This window comes from Canis aureus, chromosome 12 (assembly GCF_053574225.1).
Source record: "Canis aureus isolate CA01 chromosome 12, VMU_Caureus_v.1.0, whole genome shotgun sequence".
NCBI lineage: Eukaryota > Metazoa > Chordata > Mammalia > Carnivora > Canidae > Canis > Canis aureus.
This window is the reverse complement of record NC_135622.1, coordinates 28,081,570-28,105,074: the sequence shown is the minus strand read 5'-3', so window position 1 is coordinate 28,105,074 and position 23,505 is coordinate 28,081,570. Positions and strand designations below refer to the sequence as shown.

At 41.3% G+C, this 23,505-nt stretch overlaps 1 protein-coding gene and 1 non-coding gene across 5 annotated transcripts in view; both read left to right on the top strand.

Moving 5' to 3' along the window:
• The window catches only part of TTL (tubulin tyrosine ligase), a 34,614-nt gene extending 15,294 nt beyond the window's left edge, over positions 1-19,320 (top strand). Inside the window, exons 4-7 of one of the 4 annotated variants that reach the window (XM_077843287.1) lie at positions 3,923-4,058; positions 4,994-5,263; positions 12,814-12,957; positions 15,779-19,320. In XM_077843287.1, coding sequence (XP_077699413.1) covers positions 3,923-4,058; positions 4,994-5,263; positions 12,814-12,957; positions 15,779-15,893 — 665 coding nt within the window. In that variant the 3' untranslated portion in view covers positions 15,894-19,320. Of the gene's footprint in view, positions 1-3,922; positions 4,059-4,993; positions 5,264-12,813; positions 12,958-14,149; positions 15,712-15,778 lie in introns of those variants that run through there. The other 3 variants (XM_077843288.1, XM_077843286.1, XM_077843285.1) reach the window with 3 other exon arrangements.
• A 1,781-nt stretch (positions 19,321-21,101) lies between these two features.
• LOC144281468 (U6 spliceosomal RNA) lies at positions 21,102-21,208 on the top strand. The gene has a single exon (XR_013349984.1). It is a non-coding gene; the product is annotated as a U6 spliceosomal RNA (small nuclear RNA).
• Positions 21,209-23,505: the final 2,297 nt, after the last annotated feature.

The following is a 23,505-nucleotide window of genomic DNA, read 5'->3' as shown; positions in this document are numbered from 1 at the left end:
CACGTATAGGATCTTAATGCTGAAGATTACAAATCAACTGTGAAGGAGGTCGAAAAAGACCTAAGTAATTGGACAGACATACCATATTCATGGATTGCAAGACTCAACATAGTAAAGATGTCAGTTCACCCCCAAATTGGTCTATAGGCCTAATGCAACTGCTGTCAAGACCTCAACCAGCTTTTTGTGCAGACCTGAAGCTTCTTCTAAAATTCATATGGAAAGGTACAAGCCCTAGAATAGCTTAAACAATTTTGAAAAAGAAGAATCACTTGGGAGTAATCACTGTACCTCATATTAAAGCATACTCTATATAGCTACAGTAGTCACTACCCTGCAGTATTGGTAGGGGGACAGAAACATAAATCTATAGAAGCAAGAACTCAGAAATAGACCCCACATATATAACTACTGATTTTTGACAAAGGTACAAAACAATTCAATAGAAGGACAGACTTTTCAACAGATGGGGCTGGAGCAAGTGAATATCCATAGATAAAAACAACTGAACTTCAACGTTAACCTTACATTAGGCAAAAACTAACTCAAGATGGGTTTTGGACTTAAAATATAAAACTAAGACAAAGTATTCTTAAACTTGGTATCGCATATATGACCATAAGAGTAAAAGCTGATAAGTCAAACCTCAACAATGAGGTTTTTTTTTTTTTCCTCTGTAAGACTCTATTAAAGGGATGCCTGGGTGGCTTAGTGGTTGAGAGTCTGCCTTTCACTCAGAGCATGATTCCAGAGTCCCGGGATCGAGTTCTACATTAGGCTTCCTGCATGGAGCCTGCTTCTCCCTCTGCCTAGGTCTCTGCCCCTCTCTCTGTGTCTCTCATGAATAAATAAATCTTAAAAACGAAAAAAAGAAAGACTCTATTAAAGAGGCTGAATGTACAAGCTACAGGCTTGGAGAAAAGACCTTCAAACACATACCTGACAAAAGACTTTATATATATAATATATAAAAAACTTTAAAAACTCAACAGTTAAAAAAAACAAACAATCCAGTTAGAAAGGCAGAAGACGTGGGAATGCATTGACAGATTCTACAGATAAAAAATAAGCAAATGAAAAGATTTTTAATTAATCATTAAGCATTAGGGAAATGCAAATTAGAACCACAACGCTCCTATTAAAATGGCTAAAATAAGAAATGGTAATGACAGCAAATGCTGCAAGAGTCATGAGAAACTAGATCAATCTGACGGTATTAGTGGAAATGTAAAATGGTACATTTTATTCTGGAAAAAAAGTCTTGTAATTTCTCGTTAAGCTAAACCTGTAACTACCAAGCAATTGCACACACCTGGGCATTTGTCTCAGAAAAATGAAGACTTCTGTCTATGCAAAAACTTGCACTTGATTGTTCATAACAGCTTTATCTGTAGTAGCCCCAAACTGGAAACAACTCAGATTCCTTCAGAAGCTGAGTAATTAAGCCAAATCAATACTATGGAATACTCCTGAACAATAAAAGGGAATGAACTATTGATATATACAACTTGGATGAAATCTCCAGAGTCATGCCAAATGAAAGAAACCAATCCCCAAAGATCACATACTGTATAATTCTATTTATATAAAATTCCTGAAATAACAAAATTATGGAAATAGAGAATAGATGAGTAATTGTCAGGAGGATGTTATGGGGAGGGAGTAGTTGTGACTTGAAAAGAGCAACACTGGGTGGCTCAGTGGTTGAGCTTCTGCCTATGGCTCAGGTCATGATCCTGAGGTCCTGGGATGGAGTCCCACATCAGGCTCCTCATAGGGAACCTGCTTCTCCCTTTGCCTATGTTTTTGCCTCTCTCTGTCTCTCATGAATAAATAAAATCTTTAAAAATAAAAATAAATAAAAATAAAATAGCAACACTGAGGGATCCATTATAATGGAACTGTTCAAAATGGGAGTATATATTTGCAAATCATGTATCTTATAAGACACCTGTATCCAGAATGTGTAAAGAACTCTGATAACTCAATAATAAAAGGACAACTTAATTAAGATAAAAACAAAGAACCTAAATAGACATTTCTCCATAGAAGATATGCAAATAGCCATTAAGCATATGAAAACATGCTCAACATTGTTAGTCATGGGCAGCCCTGGTGGCCCAGCAGTTTAGTGCCACCTTCGGCCCAGGGTGTGATCCTGGAGACCCGGGATCGAGTCCCAGGTTGGGCTCCCTGCACGGAGCCTGCTTCTCCCTCTGCCTGTCTCTCTCTCTGTCAAGAATAAATTTTAAAAATCTTTAAAAAAAAAGAAAAAGAACGGGCAGCCCCGGTGGCTCAGCGGTTTAGCGCCGCCTTCAGCCCAGGGCGTGATCCTGGAGACCCGGGATCGAGTCCCACGTCAGGCTCCCTGCATGGAGCCTGCTTCTCCCTCTTCCTGTGTCTCTGCCTCTCTCTCTCTGTCTCAAATAAATAAATAAATAAATAAATAAATAAATAAATGAAAAAAAAGAAAAAGAACATTGTTAGTCATTAGGAAAACGCAAATCCAAACCACAATGAGAGACCACTGCACACCCACTGGGATAGCTATAATCAAGAAGACAGTAAGTGTTGGCAAGAATGTGAAAAAATTGGACAATACTTCTGTATTGTTGAGAATGTAAAATGGTGTGGACATTTCGGAAATCAATTTGGCAGTTTCTCAAAAAGTTAAACGTAGAGTTGCCATATGACCCAACTATTCCACTCCTAGATATATTCACAAAAGAATTGAAAACCACACAAAAACTTCAGTGCAGATCTTTTTTTAAAAAAGATTTTATTTATTTATTCATGAGAGAGATATATATATAGAGGGAGAGAGGCAGAGACACAGGCAGAGGAAGAAACAGGCCCCATGCAGGGAGCCCGACGCAGGACCCGATCCCAGGTCCCCAGGATCAGGCCCTGGGCTGAAGGCGGTGCTAAACCGCTGAGCCACCCGGGTTGCCCCTGTGCAGATCTTTTTAGCAGCATTACTCGTAAGAGCCAAACAACAGTGGAAAAAACTCAAATTTCCATTGATTGATGAATGGATGAACAAAAATGGTATATCCATACAATGGGATATTAACTAGTAATGGAAAGGAAAAATGAAGTAGTAATATATGCTACAACATGAACCTTGAGAATATTATGCTAGATGAAAAAGCCAGATACCAAGGCAACATACTATATGATTCCATTTATATGAATCATCTGGACTAAGCAAATCCATACAGACAGAAAGTAGATTCGTGGTTGTCAGAATAGGGTAAGGAAGCAATGGGGAGTAGACTGCTAATAGTTACGGTTTTTGCTGGGAGATGATGAAAATGTTCTGAAATTGTTAGTAGTGGTTGCAAATCTCTTAGATATAGGAAAAGCCATTGAATTTTATACTTTAAAAGGGTAAATCTTATACATCTCAAACCTGTTGATAAGGACATTGCATCATTTATTTAAAGTTTGTGGGTACTTTACATGTTTCAAATTTTTCCTATTACAATGCTGTAGGGAATTGACTTGTACAGTTGTGTTTATGCCCTAACTTTCTGGATATTTTTGTAAGCTATAGTGTGAGAGCTGGGTTTATCAGCTGTCTTTGTCAGGGCAGCCAGTGGCCAGCAGTAAAGTGGCATTTATTTAGGATGCTTGGATATTTTGAGTATCTGTAAAAATGAAATTCCATAGTTGGAGCCTGTCAAGGTCATGTTTACAGTCTTACCTGGAAAAAGAGTTAGATGGCCCTGGTGCTCTTGTGGACAGAGGGGAGAATGTGAGAGATTGAGGAAGTGATGGGATGGAGGAAGAAGGGTGAGCAGGCCAGTAGAAGCCTCCTCTCAGTTTCCTTCTGCTGTCAGTATTTCCCTTCGGGCTTTGTAGAGAGTTTTTCCCCTTGGGACAAACTGGACTTATTTCTGTGACAATTTTTTTCTGTTAGGTGAAGGCATCCTCATCTCCTCGGAGGCTACAGAGCTTCTGGATTTCATTGACAACCAGGGTCAGGTGCATGTGATCCAGAAATACCTTGAGCACCCTCTGCTTCTGGAGCCAGGTCACCGCAAGTTTGACATTCGGTAATGCATCAGTGTCCAGAGTTTTTATTACTAATCTGAGAAAAATGCAGTGGTGGGTGATAAGGGTAACATGGAATGTGAGGAGATATTTGACCATGTTTAATATGTAGCCAAAATTGAGCACAGCTGAATAGAACTGAGCTTCTGTATCTAATTTTGTATTTTTCCTTCAGTATTTCTCTTTTCTTTCTAGAAAACACTACTAAAATTGTGGATTTTCCTTTTTAGTATGTTCTCTTTAATCAAAATGACTTGTGGCTTCAAAGAGGAGGGTATATATGTATGGCGGTTGCTTATGGAAGAAGCTGAGAGGTGAAGAGAAAACACATTATCCAGACATGACAAATAATATGCCCTTGCTTAATTATTTGAGGCCTCTATTTTTTAAGGATTTCATAAACACCTCATACACCATTTTGGATTTTAACTTTCTGAGCAAAAGGCCTGTCAGAGAGTAAGAGGTTGTATCATGCTGTCAAAAGCTAAACAGCCCTCTCCCCCGCCTTCCTGTGGCCTTGCTGACATCTCTTCATTGAGGACTCTGTCTTCTTGATGTCTTCATGATGACTTGCTTCTTGAACACCAATCCTATGTCAGATCAGCTTCAGGATGAATAATCTTCCTCTTAGGATTACTAGTAGAGCAAACATGGTAAATGGAAGGTTTCATGGATAAACCTTAGGACTCAACCCATCTAAATCTCTTCAAAATGCTATCTTTTAAACAGATCAAGGACTCCCTGTCATTTATGGTAAACTTTTATTTGCCTCATTACATTGATAATCTGCTATTTTAGCTAATTGTCCTGGCTTGCCTCATATAATTTTAGAACCTACCTCCTACTTCCCTCCAAAAACGTTAAGGTGTGGGGATGATGTATATACTATGGAGAAACCTTGGATGACTTGAGTGAAACTGTTTTTATTGACTTGCAGAAGCTGGGTCTTGGTGGATCATCAGTATAATATCTACCTCTATAAAGAGGGTGTGCTTCGGACTGCTTCAGAACCATATCATGTTGATAATTTCCAAGACAAAACCTGCCATTTGACCAATCATTGCATTCAAAAGGAGTACTCAAAGAACTATGGAAAGTATGAAGAAGGGAACGAAATGTTCTTTGAGGAGTTCAATCAGTACCTTATAAGTGCTTTGAACATTACCTTGGAAAGTAGTATTTTACTACAAATTAAACATATAATAAGGTAACTTAATTGTATCTTTTTTGGTTATGTGTCTTGAAGAAGCTTTGGGAGTTTGTGCCTTTCAAGGAATTATTCCATTTAAGCTGTCTGTTTTAAGGACAAAAATTATCTGTAATATTCCTTTATTATCCTTTCAGTATCTATAGATTCTGTAATGATGTCCCTGCTTGCATTCCTTATATTGGTAATTTATATTTTCTCTCTATTTTATTGGGACAGATTGGCTAGGGGGTCTATCAATATTATTAATTAATCTTTTTAAAAACTTGATTTTATTGATTTTTTTGTTTTTTTTTATTTCTTCCTTATTACTTCTTTCCTTCTGCTTTTTTGAGGGGTTTAATTTGTTTTCTAGTTTCCTTAAGGTGAAAAGTTACATCATTGATTTGAAAGATATTTTTTTTTTTTTTTTTTTTTTTTTTTTTTAGATTTTACTTATTCATTTGAGAGAGAGAGAGCATGAGCAGGGCAAGGAGTAGAGGAGAAGCAGACTTCCTGTCAAGCAGATATCCCAATTTGTGGCTCGATCCCGGGGATCATGACCTGAGCCAAAGGCAGATGCCTAACCAACTGAGCCACTTAGGCACCAAAAAGATTTCATTTTTTAAATGCATTTAATGCTGTCAGTTTCCCTCTAAGCACTCACTTGCTGCATCCCACACGTTTTGCTATGTTTTCATTTCCATTTTATTAAAATATTTTCTAGTTTTTCTTGTAACTTCATCTTTGATTTGTATTATTTAGAAATTTTTGCTTAATTTCCAAATGGGAATTTTCCAGATGTTTTCTTATTACTGATTTTTACTTTAATTCCATTATGGGGGAATCCCTGGGTGGCTCAGCAGTTGAGTGTCTGGCTTTGGCCCAGGGCGTGAACCTGGAGTCCCAGGATTGAGTCCCGCATCAGGCTCCCTGCATGGAGCCTGCTTCTCCCTCGGCCTGTGTCTCTGCCTCTCTCTCTCTCTCTCTCTCTCTTTCTCTCTATCTCTCCCTGTCTGTCTCTCATGAATAAATAATAAAATAAAATCTTAAAAAAATAATAATAAAGTGGGCTTCTGGTGGATAGCATGTAGTTAGGCTTTGTTATTGTTTTGTATAACAAAACATCTAGTATGGCAATCTCTACCTTTCTGATTGGTGTGTCTTTATCATTTAAATTTAATGTAATTATTGGTTTGGTTGGATATATGTATACTATTTTATTATTTGCTATCTGCCCCCTTCTGGTTTTGTTTTTTATTTTCCCATTTCCTGCCTTTTAAAAATTATTTAAATTTAGAGTTCCATTTTAATTTTTCTACTGAGTATTTGGCTCCCTTTCTCTTTTTAGTGGTTACTCTAGGGATTATGATTTATATACGTAGTGTGTATTTCACAGCCTTCTTAGAGTTACTAATTCACCACTTCAAATAAAATGCAGAAAACGCAGAAAACTTACAACTTTATGGTTCATTTAACTCTCTACCTCTATAGTTGTGGTGTATATTACATTCATAAACACTGACATCTTTATGGCATAATGTTATAATTTTTGCTATCAATAGTCGTATATATTTTTTATATATATGACAATCCGGTTGGATTTTTTTAAAAAATACAAGACCAAATGGTAGGCTGCCTACAAGAAACTCACGTTCAATATAAAAAGAGAAAAATACTGTTTTTTTATTTACCCAAGTATTTGCCCTTTTTAATTCTCTTCCATCAGCCCTAATGTTCCAAGTTTCTCTGGTATTATTTCCCTTCAGATTTTAGCATTTCTTTTAGAGTAGTTCTATAGATAATAACTCCTCTTGATTTTCTGTCATCTGAGAATGTCTTTATCTCACCTTATTCCTGAAGGATATTTTCACTGGTGTTACACAAACATAATAATGTCAAGCAAAAATTACAAAAAAAATATAAGCTGTATACAAGCTGTATATAGATTGATTCTGTTCATATAAATTGAAAAACAAGCAGAACTAAATAAACTATTTAGAGGAATGTCCATATATGATAAAAATAGAGAACTGAAGGTATGAAAAACAAAAAATTCAAAATAGTGGTTATTTTTGAAGTGGAAACAGGAGGGACCCAAGAAAGGGGCTTAATGGAATTGGATTATGGGTCCATGGGTGTTATTAATGCTACCTATGTTGTAAACTCACAAGACATTATTATTATTGTTATTATATAGTTAACATTCATTTAGATTTCCCCATAGATTTTTACCCTTCATGTTGCTTCTCTTTGAAGTTTCATATATTTTCTTGATTTTGTCTAGGATCAGTTTCCTTATTCTTTTTTTTTTTTTTTTTTTTTTTTTAAGAGAGAGAACATGTTGGGGGGTGAATAAGCAGGGGAAGAGGGAGAGAGAGAAAATCTCAGACTCCCAGCTGAGTGCAGAATCCAATGTAGGGCTCGACCTCACGACCCTGAGATCATGACCTGAGCTGAAATCAAAAGTCGGTCACTTAACCAACTGAGCAACCCAGGTGACCCCAAAGCAAGTGGCCTTAAAAAAATTAAAAATAGAGGTGCTCAGTCAGTTAAGCTTCTGCCTTCTGCTCAGGTCATGATCCCAGGGTTGTGAGATCAAGCCCTGTGTTGGGCTCTTTGCTCAGTGGGGGGTCTGCTTAAGATTCTCTCTCCATGTCTGTCCCTCCCCCGGCTCTCTCTCTCTCGCTCTCACTCTCTCTCTCAAATAAATAAAATCTTAAAAAAAAAAAAAAAGACACTTGCTGGGTGCCTGGGTGGTTCAGTTGGTTAAGCGTCTGCCTTCAGCTCAGGTCATGATTCCAGGGTCTTGGGATCGAGCCCCATGTTAGGCTCCTGGCTCAGCAGGGAGCCTACTTCTCCCTCTCCCTCTGCCTGCCATTCCCCCAGCTTGTGCTCACTTTCTCTCTGTCTCCCTGTCAAATAAATGGATAAAAAATCTCTTAAGAAAAAGAAAAAAGACACTTGCTTTGGAAACAGATTTCTAGATCAGCAGAATCTTTTTTTTTCTTTTTTTTTTTAAAGTCCTTCGAAGATGGCTTACCATTGTTTTCTGACCTGCATTACATAGGTGTCATAGTGCTTCTTGAATCTGTGGCTTCAGGTCATTTATTCGTTTTGGGATACTCACGGCCACTGTCTTTTTCACTTACGGATTTTGTCCCATTCTTCTCTCCTCTGGGATTCTGGATACCAGTCCTTTCACTGTCTCACATTTCTCCCATGGTTTTTGTGTATCATTGATCTCTCACTTCAGTAACTAAAACCTGTTTAAAAAGGAAAACCATTAAAATTTGTTGTTAAACTCATCTGTTGAATTCTTGATTTTAGGTATTGTAATTTTCAGTTCTAGAATTTCCATTTCACTCTTTTTAGATTATAGTCCTCTTGTGAAATCTCCCACTTGTCTTATATTTTCTTGAACATGTTAATGGGGGATCCCTGGGTGGCGCAGCAGTTTGGCGCCTGCCTTTGGCCCAGGGCGCGATCCTGGAGACCTGGGATCGAATCCCACATCGGGCTCCCGGTGCATGGAGCCTGCTTCTCCCTCTGCCTGTGTCTCTGCCTCTCTCTCTCTCTCTGTGACTATCACAAATAAATAAAAATTAAAAAAAAAAAAACATGTTAATGGTAATTCTTTAACATGTTTATTTGATTAGTCTGAAATCTAAATTACTTGTAGTAGAGGTTAGTAAACTGTGTATGGGCCAAATCCAACCTAAAGCTTGTTTTCATATATACCATGAGCTAAAAATAGTTTCCAGATTTTTAAAAGGTTTTTTAGAAATAGAAGAATATGTAACAAAAACCATATGTAGCCCTTCAAAACCTAAAATAGTTACTGTCTGATCCTTTGTAGAAAAAAATTTGCCACCCCTTGACTTTTACAGATCTTGTTTCTATTGTCTGTTCTTTTCTCTTGGTTCTGTTTCCTAATAAGCCTGGAAATAATTTTTTATGTTATTATTTATTAAATCCAATAGAGATTTTTTAAAAAATTGAGGTATAACATGCATATGGTGAAGTCCCCAAATCTTAAGTGTACAGTGTAGTGAGCTTTTAACTATGCATACACTTTACTAATCATAACACAAATCGGATATAAAACATTTACAGCACCACATACTCTGTTGGACTCCTTCAAAATATATACTTCATGCCACATATAGCCATTCTTCTGACTTTCATGACTATAGATTCCTTTTGCTTACTCTTACATTTTATATAAATGGAATTATACTGTATTTTCTGTTTCACGTTCAATGTTTTTTCACAGTTGTATCTATGGGTTTCATCCATATTGTTGCATATGGCAGTAATTTCCTTTTTTATTGCTGTGCAATATTTGTGTGATTATTACATGGTTTATCCTTCTAAAGTTGATGGCCATCTTGGTCTTTATCTTTTACATTTTTTAAAAAAAGATTTTATTTATTTATTCATGAGAGACACAGAAAGAGAGAGGGGCAGAGACACAGGCAGAGATGTGGGACTTGATCCCAGGACTCTAGGATCATGCCCTGGGCTGAAGATAGGTACTAAACCACTGAGCTACCCAGCGTCCCTATCTTTTACATTTTAGACCTATAAGCTATGAATTGTTCTATGTCAGGTTTCATGTTTCTCTATGGGGCATCTTGTTGACCCAGGACCATTTGTGTGAAAGGCTGGCCTTTTCCCACTGCATTTTAGTGAGCCTTTGTTATAAATCAGGTGGCCATACATGTTAGGAATCTCCATTCTGTTCTGTTAGTCTGTCATCCATTTTGTCATTACCACATTACCACAATGACTAAGACTTTTTCCTTAATGTATTCTTACATAGAGTCTGGCAGAATAATTAGAGTCCCATTTCTTCAGGGATTGTAGGTGCTTAGAATTCTGACATTGGATAAATCAAGTATGCTGAAGAAAGATTTCCTATTTTAGGCAAAAGATTTATTGGGTATTTGTCCCCCCTCCCTGATTGTTCTGTACAGTTCAGACAGTGTTGCTGCTTTGGTGCTAAAAATGCTCCTAACAGCTCTCATGGTTTGTTTTTTTCTCCCCAACTAGCCTCCCCCTAACTTCCCACTCCTGCCAAAAAAAGATGTACTGTATAAAGTCTCTGATGATGAAAAAAAATTCTTGAAAAAGTGTATTATTAATCTTGAGCTTCTAGCTGTAAAAAAATAGTATTTAATTTTTATTTGCTTCTAGCTCTCAGCTTTTCCTTTATGTGAACATAGAGTTTCTTTCACTTTGTTAGGTTTTTTTCTCTCTCTTTTTTTTTTCCATGAGCCTCTATTAAGTATAAAAGTTTTCTTAATTATGATATTGGAGGGACGCCTGCGTGGCTTAGCAGTTGAGCGTCTGGCTTTGGCTCGGGGCATGATCCTGGAGTCCCAGGGTCGAGTCCCACATCGGGCTCCCTGCATGGAGCCTGCTTCTCCCTCTGCCTGTGTCTCTGCCTCTCTCTCTCTGTATCTCTCACGAATAAATAAATAAAATCTTTAAAAAAAATATAATATCGGAAAGGGTATTTTAATTAAAACAAAAGTTAAGGGTATTTCCTCATAGAGTAGAGATAAAGCTATTAAAAAAAAAAAAGTGGTATGTGGCTTACCAGTTCACGTTAAAGGTGAATGAGGGAAGAAATTTTTATTCCAATTGATTCTTAAATAGCTAACTGCTCAAAATTACTTTTAAAGGTTTAAACATATGCATAGAAATATTTTCCTTTCTGGGGGTGTAGTGGTAGAGGGTAGGCTGGAGGAGCAAGATCCTGGCTCCAAATTCAGAGAGGTCTCAATTCTTTAAAGTCATGAGTCAAAACGTACCTGTATGGGTGCATCTTGGAGTTAGTCACGTGAAAGCTAGTTCGTTAATTTTTCCTTGTAAACATACAGTTGTGTAGGAGGAAAGCTATCTCTGGTAATCTTAGAGTCATTACAACATATTTTATTACTGAAATAGATATTTTGCCCCAACATTCATTTGAGGGGAAAAGGCAGGAAAGATCTTTATAAAACAGAAATGGCAGAGGTTTTCTGGGATAATTATTCTAGAAAACTGATTTATTAGTAGTAAGGGGTTTTTTTTGTTTGTTTCGTATATATATTTTTTATTGGAGTTAGATTTGGCAACATATAGTATAACACTCAGTGCTCATCCCATCAAGTAGTAAGGTTAAGAGAGAGAGCATAAACAGGGTGGTGGCGGGGAGACAAGGGGCAGAGGAAGAGAGAGAAGCAAACTTCCTGCTAAGCAGGGAGCCTGACATGGGGCTTGATCCCAGGACCAGGCAGACCCCCAACCTACTAAGCCACCCAGGTACCCTAGTAAGTTATTTATGTAATTATTTAATTGAACCATCCCAGCACTAGGACTAGGTATTATTTTTACCCCTTCCTTTGTGGATAAAGAAATCAAAGCTTGGGGGCACCTAGGTGGCTCAGTGGTTGAGCGTCTGCCTTCGGCTCATGTTGTGATCTCAGGGTCCTGGGATCAAGTCCCGCATCGGGTTCCCTGCATGGAGCCTGCTTCTTCTTCTGCCTGTGTCTCTGCCTCTCTCTGGTTCTTCTCTCATGAATAAATAAATAAAATATATATTTTTTTAAATCAAAGCTTGTCTCAGAGAGGTTAAAAAACTTGTCCAAGATTCTGGTCTTAGGCCCTTGACCTTAGATCTTATGTAATAACTCAATATGTTTCTGAGGTTCATTTTCAACTTTTTTGTGTTTTCAGTTTTTTTGTGTTTTTTCTCCATTTTTGAATGGTAGTTGAGGTTACTAGTAATTCTATTTTGTATTTCAATATTTAAATCTTTTAATTAATAATAATTTGGCATTAGAACTGGAGCTAATGAAAGCAAAGCAATCGATGAGGCCAACTTCACTGCAAATTCTACTCTTCACCAAATGGTAGTCCATTTCTTTTATATGGCAACAATGCATGGGAGTGTTTTATTTATTACAAACATGGTGCAGCCTCCTATTGGAAGAATCCACCTTTCCAAGGGCTGTGGTGACTTAGCCCTGTGCTGGGAAAGCAGGCCCTACTTGTAAGAACATGAGTGTTTACAGAGTTTTGTAACAAATAGCTTCATAAATAACATTGTCTTAAAGACTCTATTGGTGATACATTTTTAAAAGATTTTATGTATTTATTTGAAAGAGAACACAAGTAGGGGGAGGGGCAGAAGGAGAGGGAGAAGCAGGCTCCCTGCAGAGTAGGGAGCCTGATGGAGGCTGGATCCCCAGGATCACACCCCAGCAGAAGGCAGATGCTTAACTGACTGAGCCACCCAGGTACCCCTATTAGTAACAAATTTGAAAGAGAATTGGGGCACTTGGCTGGCTCAGTTGGTAGAGCTTGCAACTCTTGATCTCTGGGTTGTGAGTTTGAGCCCTACATTGGTAGAGATACTTCAAAATAAAATCTTAAATACAATATAATAAATAAAAGAGAGAATTAAGTCCAAGTGGATATTTTATCATCACTTTTGATATAAAATCAGCCAAGCACATTTTCCATGTTCCTTCTGCTTCAACCAACCCACTCTCAGTGAGCTCTCTTCCTTTGCCCTGCAGAAGCTGCCTCATGAGTGTGGAGCCTGCCATCAGCACCAGGTACCTCCCTTACCAGAGCTTCCAGCTCTTTGGCTTCGACTTCATGGTGGATGAGACGCTGAAGGTCTGGCTCATTGAGGTCAACGGCGCCCCTGCTTGTGCTCAGTAAGCCTGAACATCACTGTGTTTTAACAAATGGGAAGTTGGTTCCACAGTTGGATAGTCGGTCTTGGCAAGGTGGTGAGCTCCCATTACCAGAGTGTTCAAGCATAGACTGTTTATTGTTAGGGAGATGTCCTTTGGCAGGACCCTGGCTAGCAGGGAGGCTTTGCTGGGTCAGTCCTTCCCAATTCCCCCATGTGTGTTGAGCAGTAGTCTACTCAGGTAGGTGCTATGAATGAGGGTTTCAAGCAAAGCTAATAACTGTCAGAGGAGACCCTTTTGTGTGACCAGTTCAGGGAATGGAGGTCCTGTGAGTTTGGGAGAGGGGAGAGGGGACACTGATAACCAAGAAATTGAGGGCCTCCTCAGGCAGGAAGTATTCTGAGAAGGCGTTGTAGACACAGTGGAGCTAGAACTAGGATAGAGAGAAGAGTGTCACATATACCATGGAGAGGAGGGGAGGAGAGCCTTCAAAAGGGCGAAAGGGGGATGTAGCATCTAGTGGGACTATGCCCTGTGCCGGGCTCTGTGGGAGATGCACAGATGAACAGAACGTACCCTCAGAAGCATCACGGAGGTCTTAGATGTAAGTGGAAGTCAGGTGGACATGATCCTTGAATGCTGCTGGTTCTTCTAAAGATGGTTTTCATCAGGTCAAGACCCTTCAGGTTTCCCACATCCATGTCTTAGAGGAGTTGAGGTATCTTCCACATTTCAGGAGAAAGTCCTGGACCTATAAGGGGCAGTGTTAACATACAAGTAGCTCTTTCATTAGGAGCCAGGCCTTTGCCACCTGCTCCATGGCCACAACATGGCAGGTGTGATTATTCTTGTTTGGCAGTCCTTTCAGCTAACCAGTACTCTTAGTACTCCCAACCTGCGAGGCCCCATAATGGGGCCTGGGTCACAAACTGGGACATGCTTTATCTTTGATAAAGGATGCTAAAGATAATATCATTGAGCAAAGGGCTGCTATTGAGGGGTGGTGTTTGGAACTGAGTGGGATGGAAGAAGGAGAGGTAAGCCACCTGAAGCAAAGAGGAGAACAGGATGGCTCACATCTTCCGTTCACCAAATCCACAGCAATATGCCTGTTTTCCCTTGTCCTTCCAATAAAGGTTCAGTCCTCCCTTGTGTTCTATACCCTATCCCCTCCTTATCCTGTCCCATGTCTCTTTGTCTTTCTCATTCACAGTATCACCTTCTCCCCCTCTTTGGGATATGGTTTCCATCAGCATGTGCATATGCAGCAGATCTCCCCATCTGTTAAAAAAGAGCCCTCCCTTGAAGCCTCATCCTGCTCTGGTGACTCCTTCTTCTTGCTCCTGTCACAGACAAACTTCTGGAAAGCAGTGTCTACTCAGGCTGTCTTCTCTTCCTGTATTCTCATCTGTACTGCGGTCCATTCTGGGCTGTATACCATCCCCCCCCATAGAAATTGTTCTTTGAAGGTCCCCACCCAAGTCCATATTGCCAAGTCCAGTGGCCCCTTTCTGTGCGGACATCCCACCTCTCAACAGCCTTTGAGGCAGCTGCTCACACCTTGCTGAGATGTACTTCTATCATGGCTTCAGGCACAATCTGTACTGGGAAGTTTTGACTGAGGAAATGTGGGCAAGATTGGCTTATTGTTCCTCATCAGTGGACCTGTGTCAGTGCCTCAGCCCTGGGTGTTGTCTTCTCTCTCCCCTGCACTTTCTCTGAATGTGATCTTATTCAACTTCATAATTTTAAGACCACCAAATTGTATCACAGTCCAGAGTTCCAGACCAGTGTGTGCACCTGCCTGCCCAGTGTCCTGCAAGGATGTCTGTGGATGTCTGAGAGGCACCCCCTGCCCCAGACTCTCCCATCCCTGTGAATGTCCACCTCCCTTCCCCACAGAATCCAAGCTGGACTTCTGACCACGATCCAGCCTCCTCCTTTCCATTACCCTCAAGTTCTGTCCATTGGGACCTTGTCCTCCAGCCTTAACAATCCTCTACTGTCCACCCCCAATGTGGAGGCTTTTGCAGAAAGCCTTCTAATGGGGATGCTCCTGCTCCAATAAAATCCACTCTCGGGGATCCCTGGGTGGCTCAGCGGTTTAGCGCCTGCCTTCGGCCCAGGGCATGATCCTGGAGTCCCAAGATCGAGTCCCACATCGGGCTCCCTGCATGGAACCTGCTTATCCCTCTGCCTGTGTCTCTGCTTCTCTCTCTCTCTGTATCTCTCCTGAATAAATAAATAAAAATCTTTTTTAAAAATCCAAAAAATAAAAAATAAAAATAAATCCATTCTGAGTGTTCTCTGCTCCTTCCATTGGTGCAACCCTTCTTCTCCCCCTCCCCCAACACATACTCTCTCTTCTCCTCCTTTTCCTCTTTCCCCTCCTTCTATCTCCTGGGTCTATCTCTCCTCTCTGTCCTCTTTTCTACCCTGTCATCTACTATTGTCTTGTCATCCACTTCACTCATTCTTCAGGTCTCAACTTATTTGTCACCCCTTGAGAGCCTTTCCTAGAATCTCCTCAGCCACAATGAGAAGGTGCTTTCCCTCCAAGTATACCCACCACAGACAGGCAAGATGGCTCTTATACTCTATTGAAATTGCCCCTCTTCTCTGACAGTGAGAGCAGAAGTTGTCTATTCACCTGAGACCTTTGAGAAATATTTGTTAAGGTGATGCTTGATCTTCATGCAGCTTTTGTATGTAGCATGGAAACCAATTTTATAAATTTGGTCATGAGATGGAATATCTAGGGCAGGTCCTGGTGAAAAAAAACTGACTTTTCACATGTACTTTGATGAACATTGTCAGTGATGTTTTTTGAAAAACATTTCAGGAGGCTTTATGCAGAACTGTGCCAGGGCATCGTGGACATTGCCATATCCAGTGTCTTCCCACCCCCAGATGTGGAGCCGCAGCACATCCAGCCAGCTGCGTTCATCAAGCTGTGACTGAGGGAGGTGCTCAGAGCTGCCTCAGAAGAACCACGAGCTCCTGCTCCAGGGGAAGGTGAAAGGTCAGGATTGCTCATTACCAAGCCAGGACTGGAGAAAGAGAAGCAACCGGCAGAGCCACGGTAGAAGAGAGAACACGGTAGAAGAGAGAACACGAGAGGAAAAGGCACCTTCCCGAAAGAGTGGTTGCTCAGGGGTTCCCAGGTGGCGCTCTCAGCATTGCTATTAAGATGTGAAAACTGAAGCAAATTTCTCTGAGGGGGGAGTAAAATATTCTTCTAAGGGGAAAAGACAGGGATTTGAGTATTTTATGTTCTTATTCTTCAAAAAATCCAATTTTTATCCTAAGGCAGCATTGTGAGCAGCGCCTTTCCTCCCTGGGGGTTGAGACTGTCGGACCTTTGGTTGGTGTCTTTCCACCTGCTGCAGCCTTAGTGCCTTAGCTCTATGCCCAGCTGCAACCCTTCCGTCTGGGACAGGCATTGGATATTATAGAATTTGGGAGGTTGCCAGTGTTTCTCTGCCCATCCCTCTCCACAACACCCTGCCCAGAAAAGTCCGGACAAGCATGCACCAACAGTCCTTGGTTTCATGCTGGGCACCACCTCACAGCGGAGGGGGATTTCCTCACCATGTTTCTGATGGCGTTTGATCAGTCACCCATCAGGGTTGATGTGGGCTGGGCACCGAAACGGCAAATGCTGCTCTCGATCTGCTCTGTGCATGTTTTAGAAACCAAGCAGCAAGTCTGCCACAAACCCATAAGCATCAAATAAGCATGAGAGAGAAAAAACACAATGTCTTGCTATACTTAATAGTTGGGTGTGGTGGGTCTTTGAAATATGATTCTCAGTTATCTTTATTTTAACCAGAATTCTACATGCACTTTTGCAAAGCTCCCTTTTGTTCCCTTTTTTTGCTGTTGTCTTAAACTTTGTAAAAACCCCTGTCTGGGGCAGGGGTAGAATTACACACACACACCACCACCACCACCAACACCACTAGGTGGCACTGCCCCAGGCACAGATAGCTTTCCTCTATTTTCTTGCTCTCTAAACACCTTCCGTGGGAGCTGGAAGGGCGGGTTTTGTTCCAGGGAGGATTCTCTGCCTGCTTGTGCCTCTTAACATCAGGGCAAGGGTCTAAATGAGTGTATGTCTAGCCTGAATGGGAGAGTCTCCTAAAATGGGAAAGATGTGGTTTCAGAGCTCCACATAGCATCTTGTAAGTCAACTAATGTGTCCTGTTAGGTGTAATTTCCACTTGCTGGTCAAATATTCTGCAGATTTTTCAGGAGGCTACATCACTAGCCATGGGAAGAACAAGATGCTTCTTGTGTTCAGCGTGAGCTGAATGAACAGGTCCTTCTTAGAGGGTCCTGGGAACCACCACAGGCCTCCTGTCCAGTACATGCTGTGTTCTTCCTTTGTATATATGTGTGCTCCATTGTTATTTCTGTGTGGCACCAAACAACAGTTCTGCCATTGTGGAAACATTTTTAAAAAGAGAAAAGAGCAATGCCTCCTCAAACATGATGAGATGTGGGAGCTCACAGTGAAGAAAGAAATAAGGAGTATTTAATAGATGCAGCAGTGGGTGTAGGATGTGATGGCATAATGTCAGGGTAAAGGAGAAAGGCCCAACTGGCTTGGCTCTTCTGCAAATTTGGAATTACAAAATAAAAGGCCTGGTGGTCACCCAAAATACAGATGATAAAGTTTGTGTCCAGAGCAAAATAAAACAGTCAGCAGTGAAAGTCAATCTTGGAGGTCCAGCACTGTTGGATTAGTCTTTGGGGACTTTGAGCAGATCATGACCCATTTAGAAAGTATTAAGATACTGAGTCCTTGAGAAGTCTCTGTGGACTGTTGATGGGAAAAGCATGGAAGTTTTTATCATGCTATCACATGTGAATGCAGATTTGTAATGACCTTTTGGACCTAATTTAAAGGGACATTTGAGTTTTCCAACTCTTACAATGACAGAACTAAATTTAGATTTGCAAGCCCATGGATCTTGATGGATTTTTTAAGAAACAAATCAATAGCATATATGTGAGGGAAGTAAGGCTTTAGAAAGAAAGTTGTACTTCATTCCTCACATGGTTTCAATTAAGTATCTATTTTACGCTTTATTTTCGATTGGTATGGTTGGCTCAGAACTGTGTCCACACCCTTCCATGATACCTTGGGCACAGATGATCATTCCTTCCTCCTCAGTTAGTCTTTATATATGCAGTCTGCCGATGTGTCGCCCATTGAGGGGGCGGAGGTGTTGTTTATTTAGAGATGTTAATTCCTATATTGGTCCCATCATTTGGCCGCACAGTGTGAGATGAACCTGTTAACCTCTCTGTGCCTTAGTTTCTGATCTCATGGAAGAGATCGTTGCCTGGCCTGGGGACTACCTCAAGGACTTTTAGTGAGGACAGGTAAGATTAGGAAGACTCGAGAACCTGTGGTACCAAGGTTCTCAGTGCTGACTTTATGCTGGAATCACTTGGGAAGCTTTTGAAAAATGTTGGTTTCACCACCCTCCCTTTCTCTCCCACCTCTGACCAATTAAATCAGAACCTCAGGTGTCAGTATGCTTTGAGATGCCTTGAACCACTGCTTGAGAAGAAAGGACAAACACATTACTACCTGAGAATAATCAAACAAGGCCTAGGGCTTTTTTTAAAAAGTTCCTTTTGGAAGGACAGGCATTTCTTTAAGAATGACCGTGTTGTTGGTCAGTGTGTTGACCTACATTTTCAGGATACAAGCAACTACTGTCTAAAGCATGTTCTCTCTTTGCTTCTTGTCCCAGCATTTGTAAACTCAAATGTACTCTCATTGACTTCAACAGTTTGTGAAGCCTTGACAACAAATGTAAACAGACAGGAATGTATAAATCTGCTAAATATATGTTAAGGTTATGAATTATTGAGAGAAAACTCCTTCCCTCGCTCTTAACTCCTATGGTAATTATAAACTCAATTTTACCCAGAACATTGAAGTGCCTCAGTGTCTGTATGATATAGTGGAACAGGTTCTGGCATACTCAATGGCTGACTTGCTGTTTCACTAGCGCCTCAGGATAATGATCACAGACTTGGAATATCTGGTAGTGTTGGAAATGTATGGGATCCACAGAATCTGCAAGCAGCAGTGAAGCTACAGAGTGTGTTTTCATTGACAGCCAACATTGTGTCAAGCAGGTGTGGATCAAGCCCTGTTGTGGGTGTGGTGGGGACTCTGCTAGAGAAGACAAGGTGCCAGAGTAGGTCCCCTGCACCATGTGGGTGCTGTGGAGAAAATTCAGTGGTACCCTTGTCTCTGATCCTGGACACAGAATCTGTACCTAAGAGGAAATGACCTCTGAAATAAGGTGATTTTATGAATGTTGAAAATGCCCAGAGCATTAAAGTAATATTTCAAGTTTTTTTGTGCCCTTTGGTTCTATCATCTCATCATGGTGTTTGACTGTCCTAGGATATTACTGGTTACTTAAATCCATGATTCTGTTACTGAGAGGTAGTCAGGCTTTTTCCATAAAGGATCAGATTAGTAAATACGCTAGGCTTTACAAACCAAACATGTTCTTTGTTGCATATTTTTTTTTAACCAACTCTTAAAAACAACAACTTAGTTCAGAGGCCAAACACAAGCCAGATGTGGCCATTGTTTGCTGACGTAGCATATTACTCAATACATAAGCCAACAGATTGTCCTTTGAAACTGTGATGAGCTCCTCTAAGGTAAGCATTTAAACAATTTCAGCTGCCAAAATCCAGTTCATCTTACATGTCTGGTGTATTGTCTGAATCATGATACAGATGGTCAGGTGAGACCCATAGTTGTGAGAAAGCATTATGTGTGCTTCAAACATAGGGAGGAGGTAGAGGGGCTTCTGAAATGATTCTATAATCAGCCAGAAGGCCATGAAGTCTTAAGAGTTCACTAAGGCCAGGTATATAAATATCTGTAAGTCTCACACGTCTCAAGCATTTAGTGTCATTTATGTAAACTGTAGTTAACTTGTAACTTCCTGTGTGATGATGCTGGGTGCTTTGGACTTCTTTCCCAGGTATGGCTGCTTTCACTCCATAAATATAACTTCTAGCACAGACACAAAGCCTTCCACAAATAGAAGCCCTGGCTTAAGCACTCCAGACAGATTTCTGATATGATATGACACACACTTACCAGACTTGGTGTAGATTGCAAGGGCAGGGTGCAGGGATGAGCAGACATGGACCCAACCAGGAATCTATATAAGATCCTGAGAGTGGACAGGTTATAGCTTTTAGAGGACTTCTCTTAAGAGGCTGGTCCTGCTGCTGCCCCCTTCTCCTTAAAGAACCTGAAGTTATCCCATAACCTCAGAGGTCCAGTGATACTTTAAAGATGTCTCCCCCAAAGCATCCCTAAGGGCAAAGAAAATAAGCCCCTGTTTCATAGGATATTTGGTGACACAGCTTGATTGCTGCAAGCAAATTCACATGAGGGTATCAGAATAGCAGGGTAAAACCTCTGAAAATCCTCTCCATGAAAGCAGTGGGAACACTGACAAAAATGGAAATTAACCAAAGACTTGTAACAGTCCAGAAACATTTATTAAAGAAAAAATAGTTCCACCTTGGTAAGGACAGTAAGTTTTGTGATATTTTAATTCACCCTATTTTCATCTCCCTTTTCCTAGCTCCACAGAAGCTTTGGAAAAGAAAAGCCCCATAATTATGGTGAAACTCAGGAGTCTAACAACAACAGGAGGGTACAGAGTGAGGTTGGATTCCTCCAAAAAGCCCCATTCCCAGTGAATTGTCATTTGACCTGTCTGGCAGTTCCATGTAAGTCCTCCTCTCAGGGCTTGTATTTTTGTTTTTTTAAGATTTTTATTTATTTATTAATGAGGGACACAGAGAGGCAGAGACAGAGGCACACAGAGGCAGAGGGAGAAGCAGGCTCCTCACAGGGAGCCTGATATGGAACTCGATCCTGAACGGGGATCACACTCTAAGCTGAAGGCAGATACGCAACCATTGAGCCACCCAGGCATCCCAGGGCTTGTCTTTAACAGCTCTCAAAGTGCTCCCAGTGTGAACAACCTTTTCCCTAGGTGAGTTTGTTAAAAATAATCACCAGCAATTGTTTAATACCTCAACTTCCTGAGATGGCTATGAGTTGGAACAAAAAACAAGCTGTCTAAAAAAACTTAGGAAAAGTGCTCCCTTCGGCAGCATATATACTAGAATTAGAACAATACAGAGAAGATTAGCATGGCCCCTGCGCAAGGATGACATGAAAATTCGTGAAGCATTCCATATTTTTGTACTTTCACAAATTAAAAAAAAAACTTAGGAAAAGATGGGGAATGAGATGTCCATTGAAAGTTTTGAAAAGTTTCTGAAAAATATAAGGCCACACATGGAAGGGGCTGTGTGCATGCCTGGGGAGACCTGAATTTCCCATCTTTTTTTTTTTTTTTTTTCTTTTCTTTTTAAGTTGGCCGCATGCCCAGCATGGAGCCCAGCGTGGGGCTTGAACTCACAACTCTGAGATCAAGACCTGAACTGAAAACAAGAGTCATATATACATAACCAATTGAGCCACCTAGGCACCCTGAATTCCCTCAGTTTTTACCTCTATATGACCAGGAGGATCTACACAAGACTCCCCGGCATGCTCAACACACACACCCATACACAGAGTCCCTTGCCAAAAACTGGGAGACTTATTGGTCCAAGTGTTTAAAGAAATCTGTTCAATAATTAGTTGACCACTAAAGTAATAGAGACTTCAGTGGTCACATGCATCAAAGAATAAAGGCTTTACAGTATGGTTTCAGAAAATAATAATCCTGGAGAGGATAGAGTATCTGGTTTTCAAAGTTGCCCCATCATATTAGATTTTTCCAATTTTCAACACAAACTATTGGACATGGAAAGAAAAAGGAAAGTATGGCATATGAAGGGAAAAGGCAATCAGTAGAAACCATCCTTGAGGAAGCCCAAGCATTCATCTTATTATGCAAAGACTTTTAATTCAGTCATTTAAAATGTTTAAGGAGGGCAGCCCGGGTGACTCAGCGGTTTAGCACCTGCCTTCCGCCCAGGATGTGATCCTGGAGACCCGGGATCGAGTCCCACATCAGGCTCCCTGCATGGAGTCTGCTTCTCCCTCTGCCTGTGTCTCTGCCTCTCTCTCTGTGTCTCTCATGATTAAATAAACAAAATCTTAAAACAAAACTGATGAACCTGATTCAAGAAGATACAGAAAATCAGAACAGACCTAAAAATAGATTGAATTAATAATAAAAAAAATCTTTTCATAGGGAAAAGCCCAGGATCAAATAGATTCACTGATGAATTTTATGAAATGCTAAAAATGTAATGTATCCATAGAATGCATTCTTAGTCACGAAAGAAAAGAAGTACTGAAAGTTGCTCTAAAATGGATGAACCTTGAAAGCAGTAGAGCAATAGTGAGGATGATCAACCTTGCATTCTGAAGAGGAGACCCTGGTAGTTAAAGAGGGATAAGGGATCAGTGAGTTGTTTTTGTTTTAACAGTTTTCCAGCAACTGTTTATGCTGATGGGAATGGTTGCTCCAGCAATAATCCCCTCATCCTCTTGCCTTCTAGAAGTCCTCGACTAGGGGAGAGGAAATGAAGAGTTTTCCTTAAAAGGAGCAGCGACATGAAGCGGGAGGCGCCACAACTTAGGTTACAGCTCCACACATCTTGGTAGGTTTAATGGTGTCAGCATAGGATCGAAACAGAAGATAACTTTTCAAAGTGTATAGGAAGAATGAAAACTACCAGCTGGGGGGCACCTGGGAGGCTCAGTGGTTGAGCGTCTGCCTTTGGCTCAGGTCTTGATCCCAGGGTCCTGGGATCGAGTCCCACATCTCCCTCTGCCTGTGTCTGCCCCTCTCTGTGCCTCATGAGAGACAGAGAGAGAGAGAGGGAGAGGGAGAGGCAGAGACACAGGAGGAGGGAGAAGCAGGCCCCAGGCAGGGAGCCCAACGCGGGACTCGATCCCAGGCCCCCAGGGTCACGCCCTGGGCCAAAGGCAGGTGCTCAACCGCTGAGCCACCCGGGCGTCCCAAGAAAGGAAAAGCAAGAAAGAGAAAGCAAGAAACTCAACGTATCTTAAAGGCTGGAAGTCCCCTCGGATGTTCGGGCCTCCCACGCCCCTAGAACTCGGGTCTATCAGAGGTCAGCAGCTTGGCCAGGACAACCTCCTTCACCAACCAGTGAAGTCCTCCCGACCCAGAGTTGGGTGGAAGCCGTGGGTCTGGGGCCCAGCATCTGCTGTATTCCCCGAGCCCCGGTCAGCGTCAGGGGGGAACGGAAGGGAAGGAATCTCGGAACCGCCCTCTCCTCCTCTCCTCCGGGGATAACCAACTGAGCCAACAAACGCTGAGCGGATCCATCACACGCTGAACCGGACGTGGAGCTGCGTGAGGGCGGGGCTCCACCTGCCTTCCGGGAAGGGAGACGCGGGTGCGACTGCCGCGCTCTGGCTCCGTACGGTGTTAGCCCGGCCCATTCACTCCACGGTTTGGGATTCAAGTCGACCCTGTAAAACGGAGGGACCAAGATCCGGCGGAACCAGAGGAACTA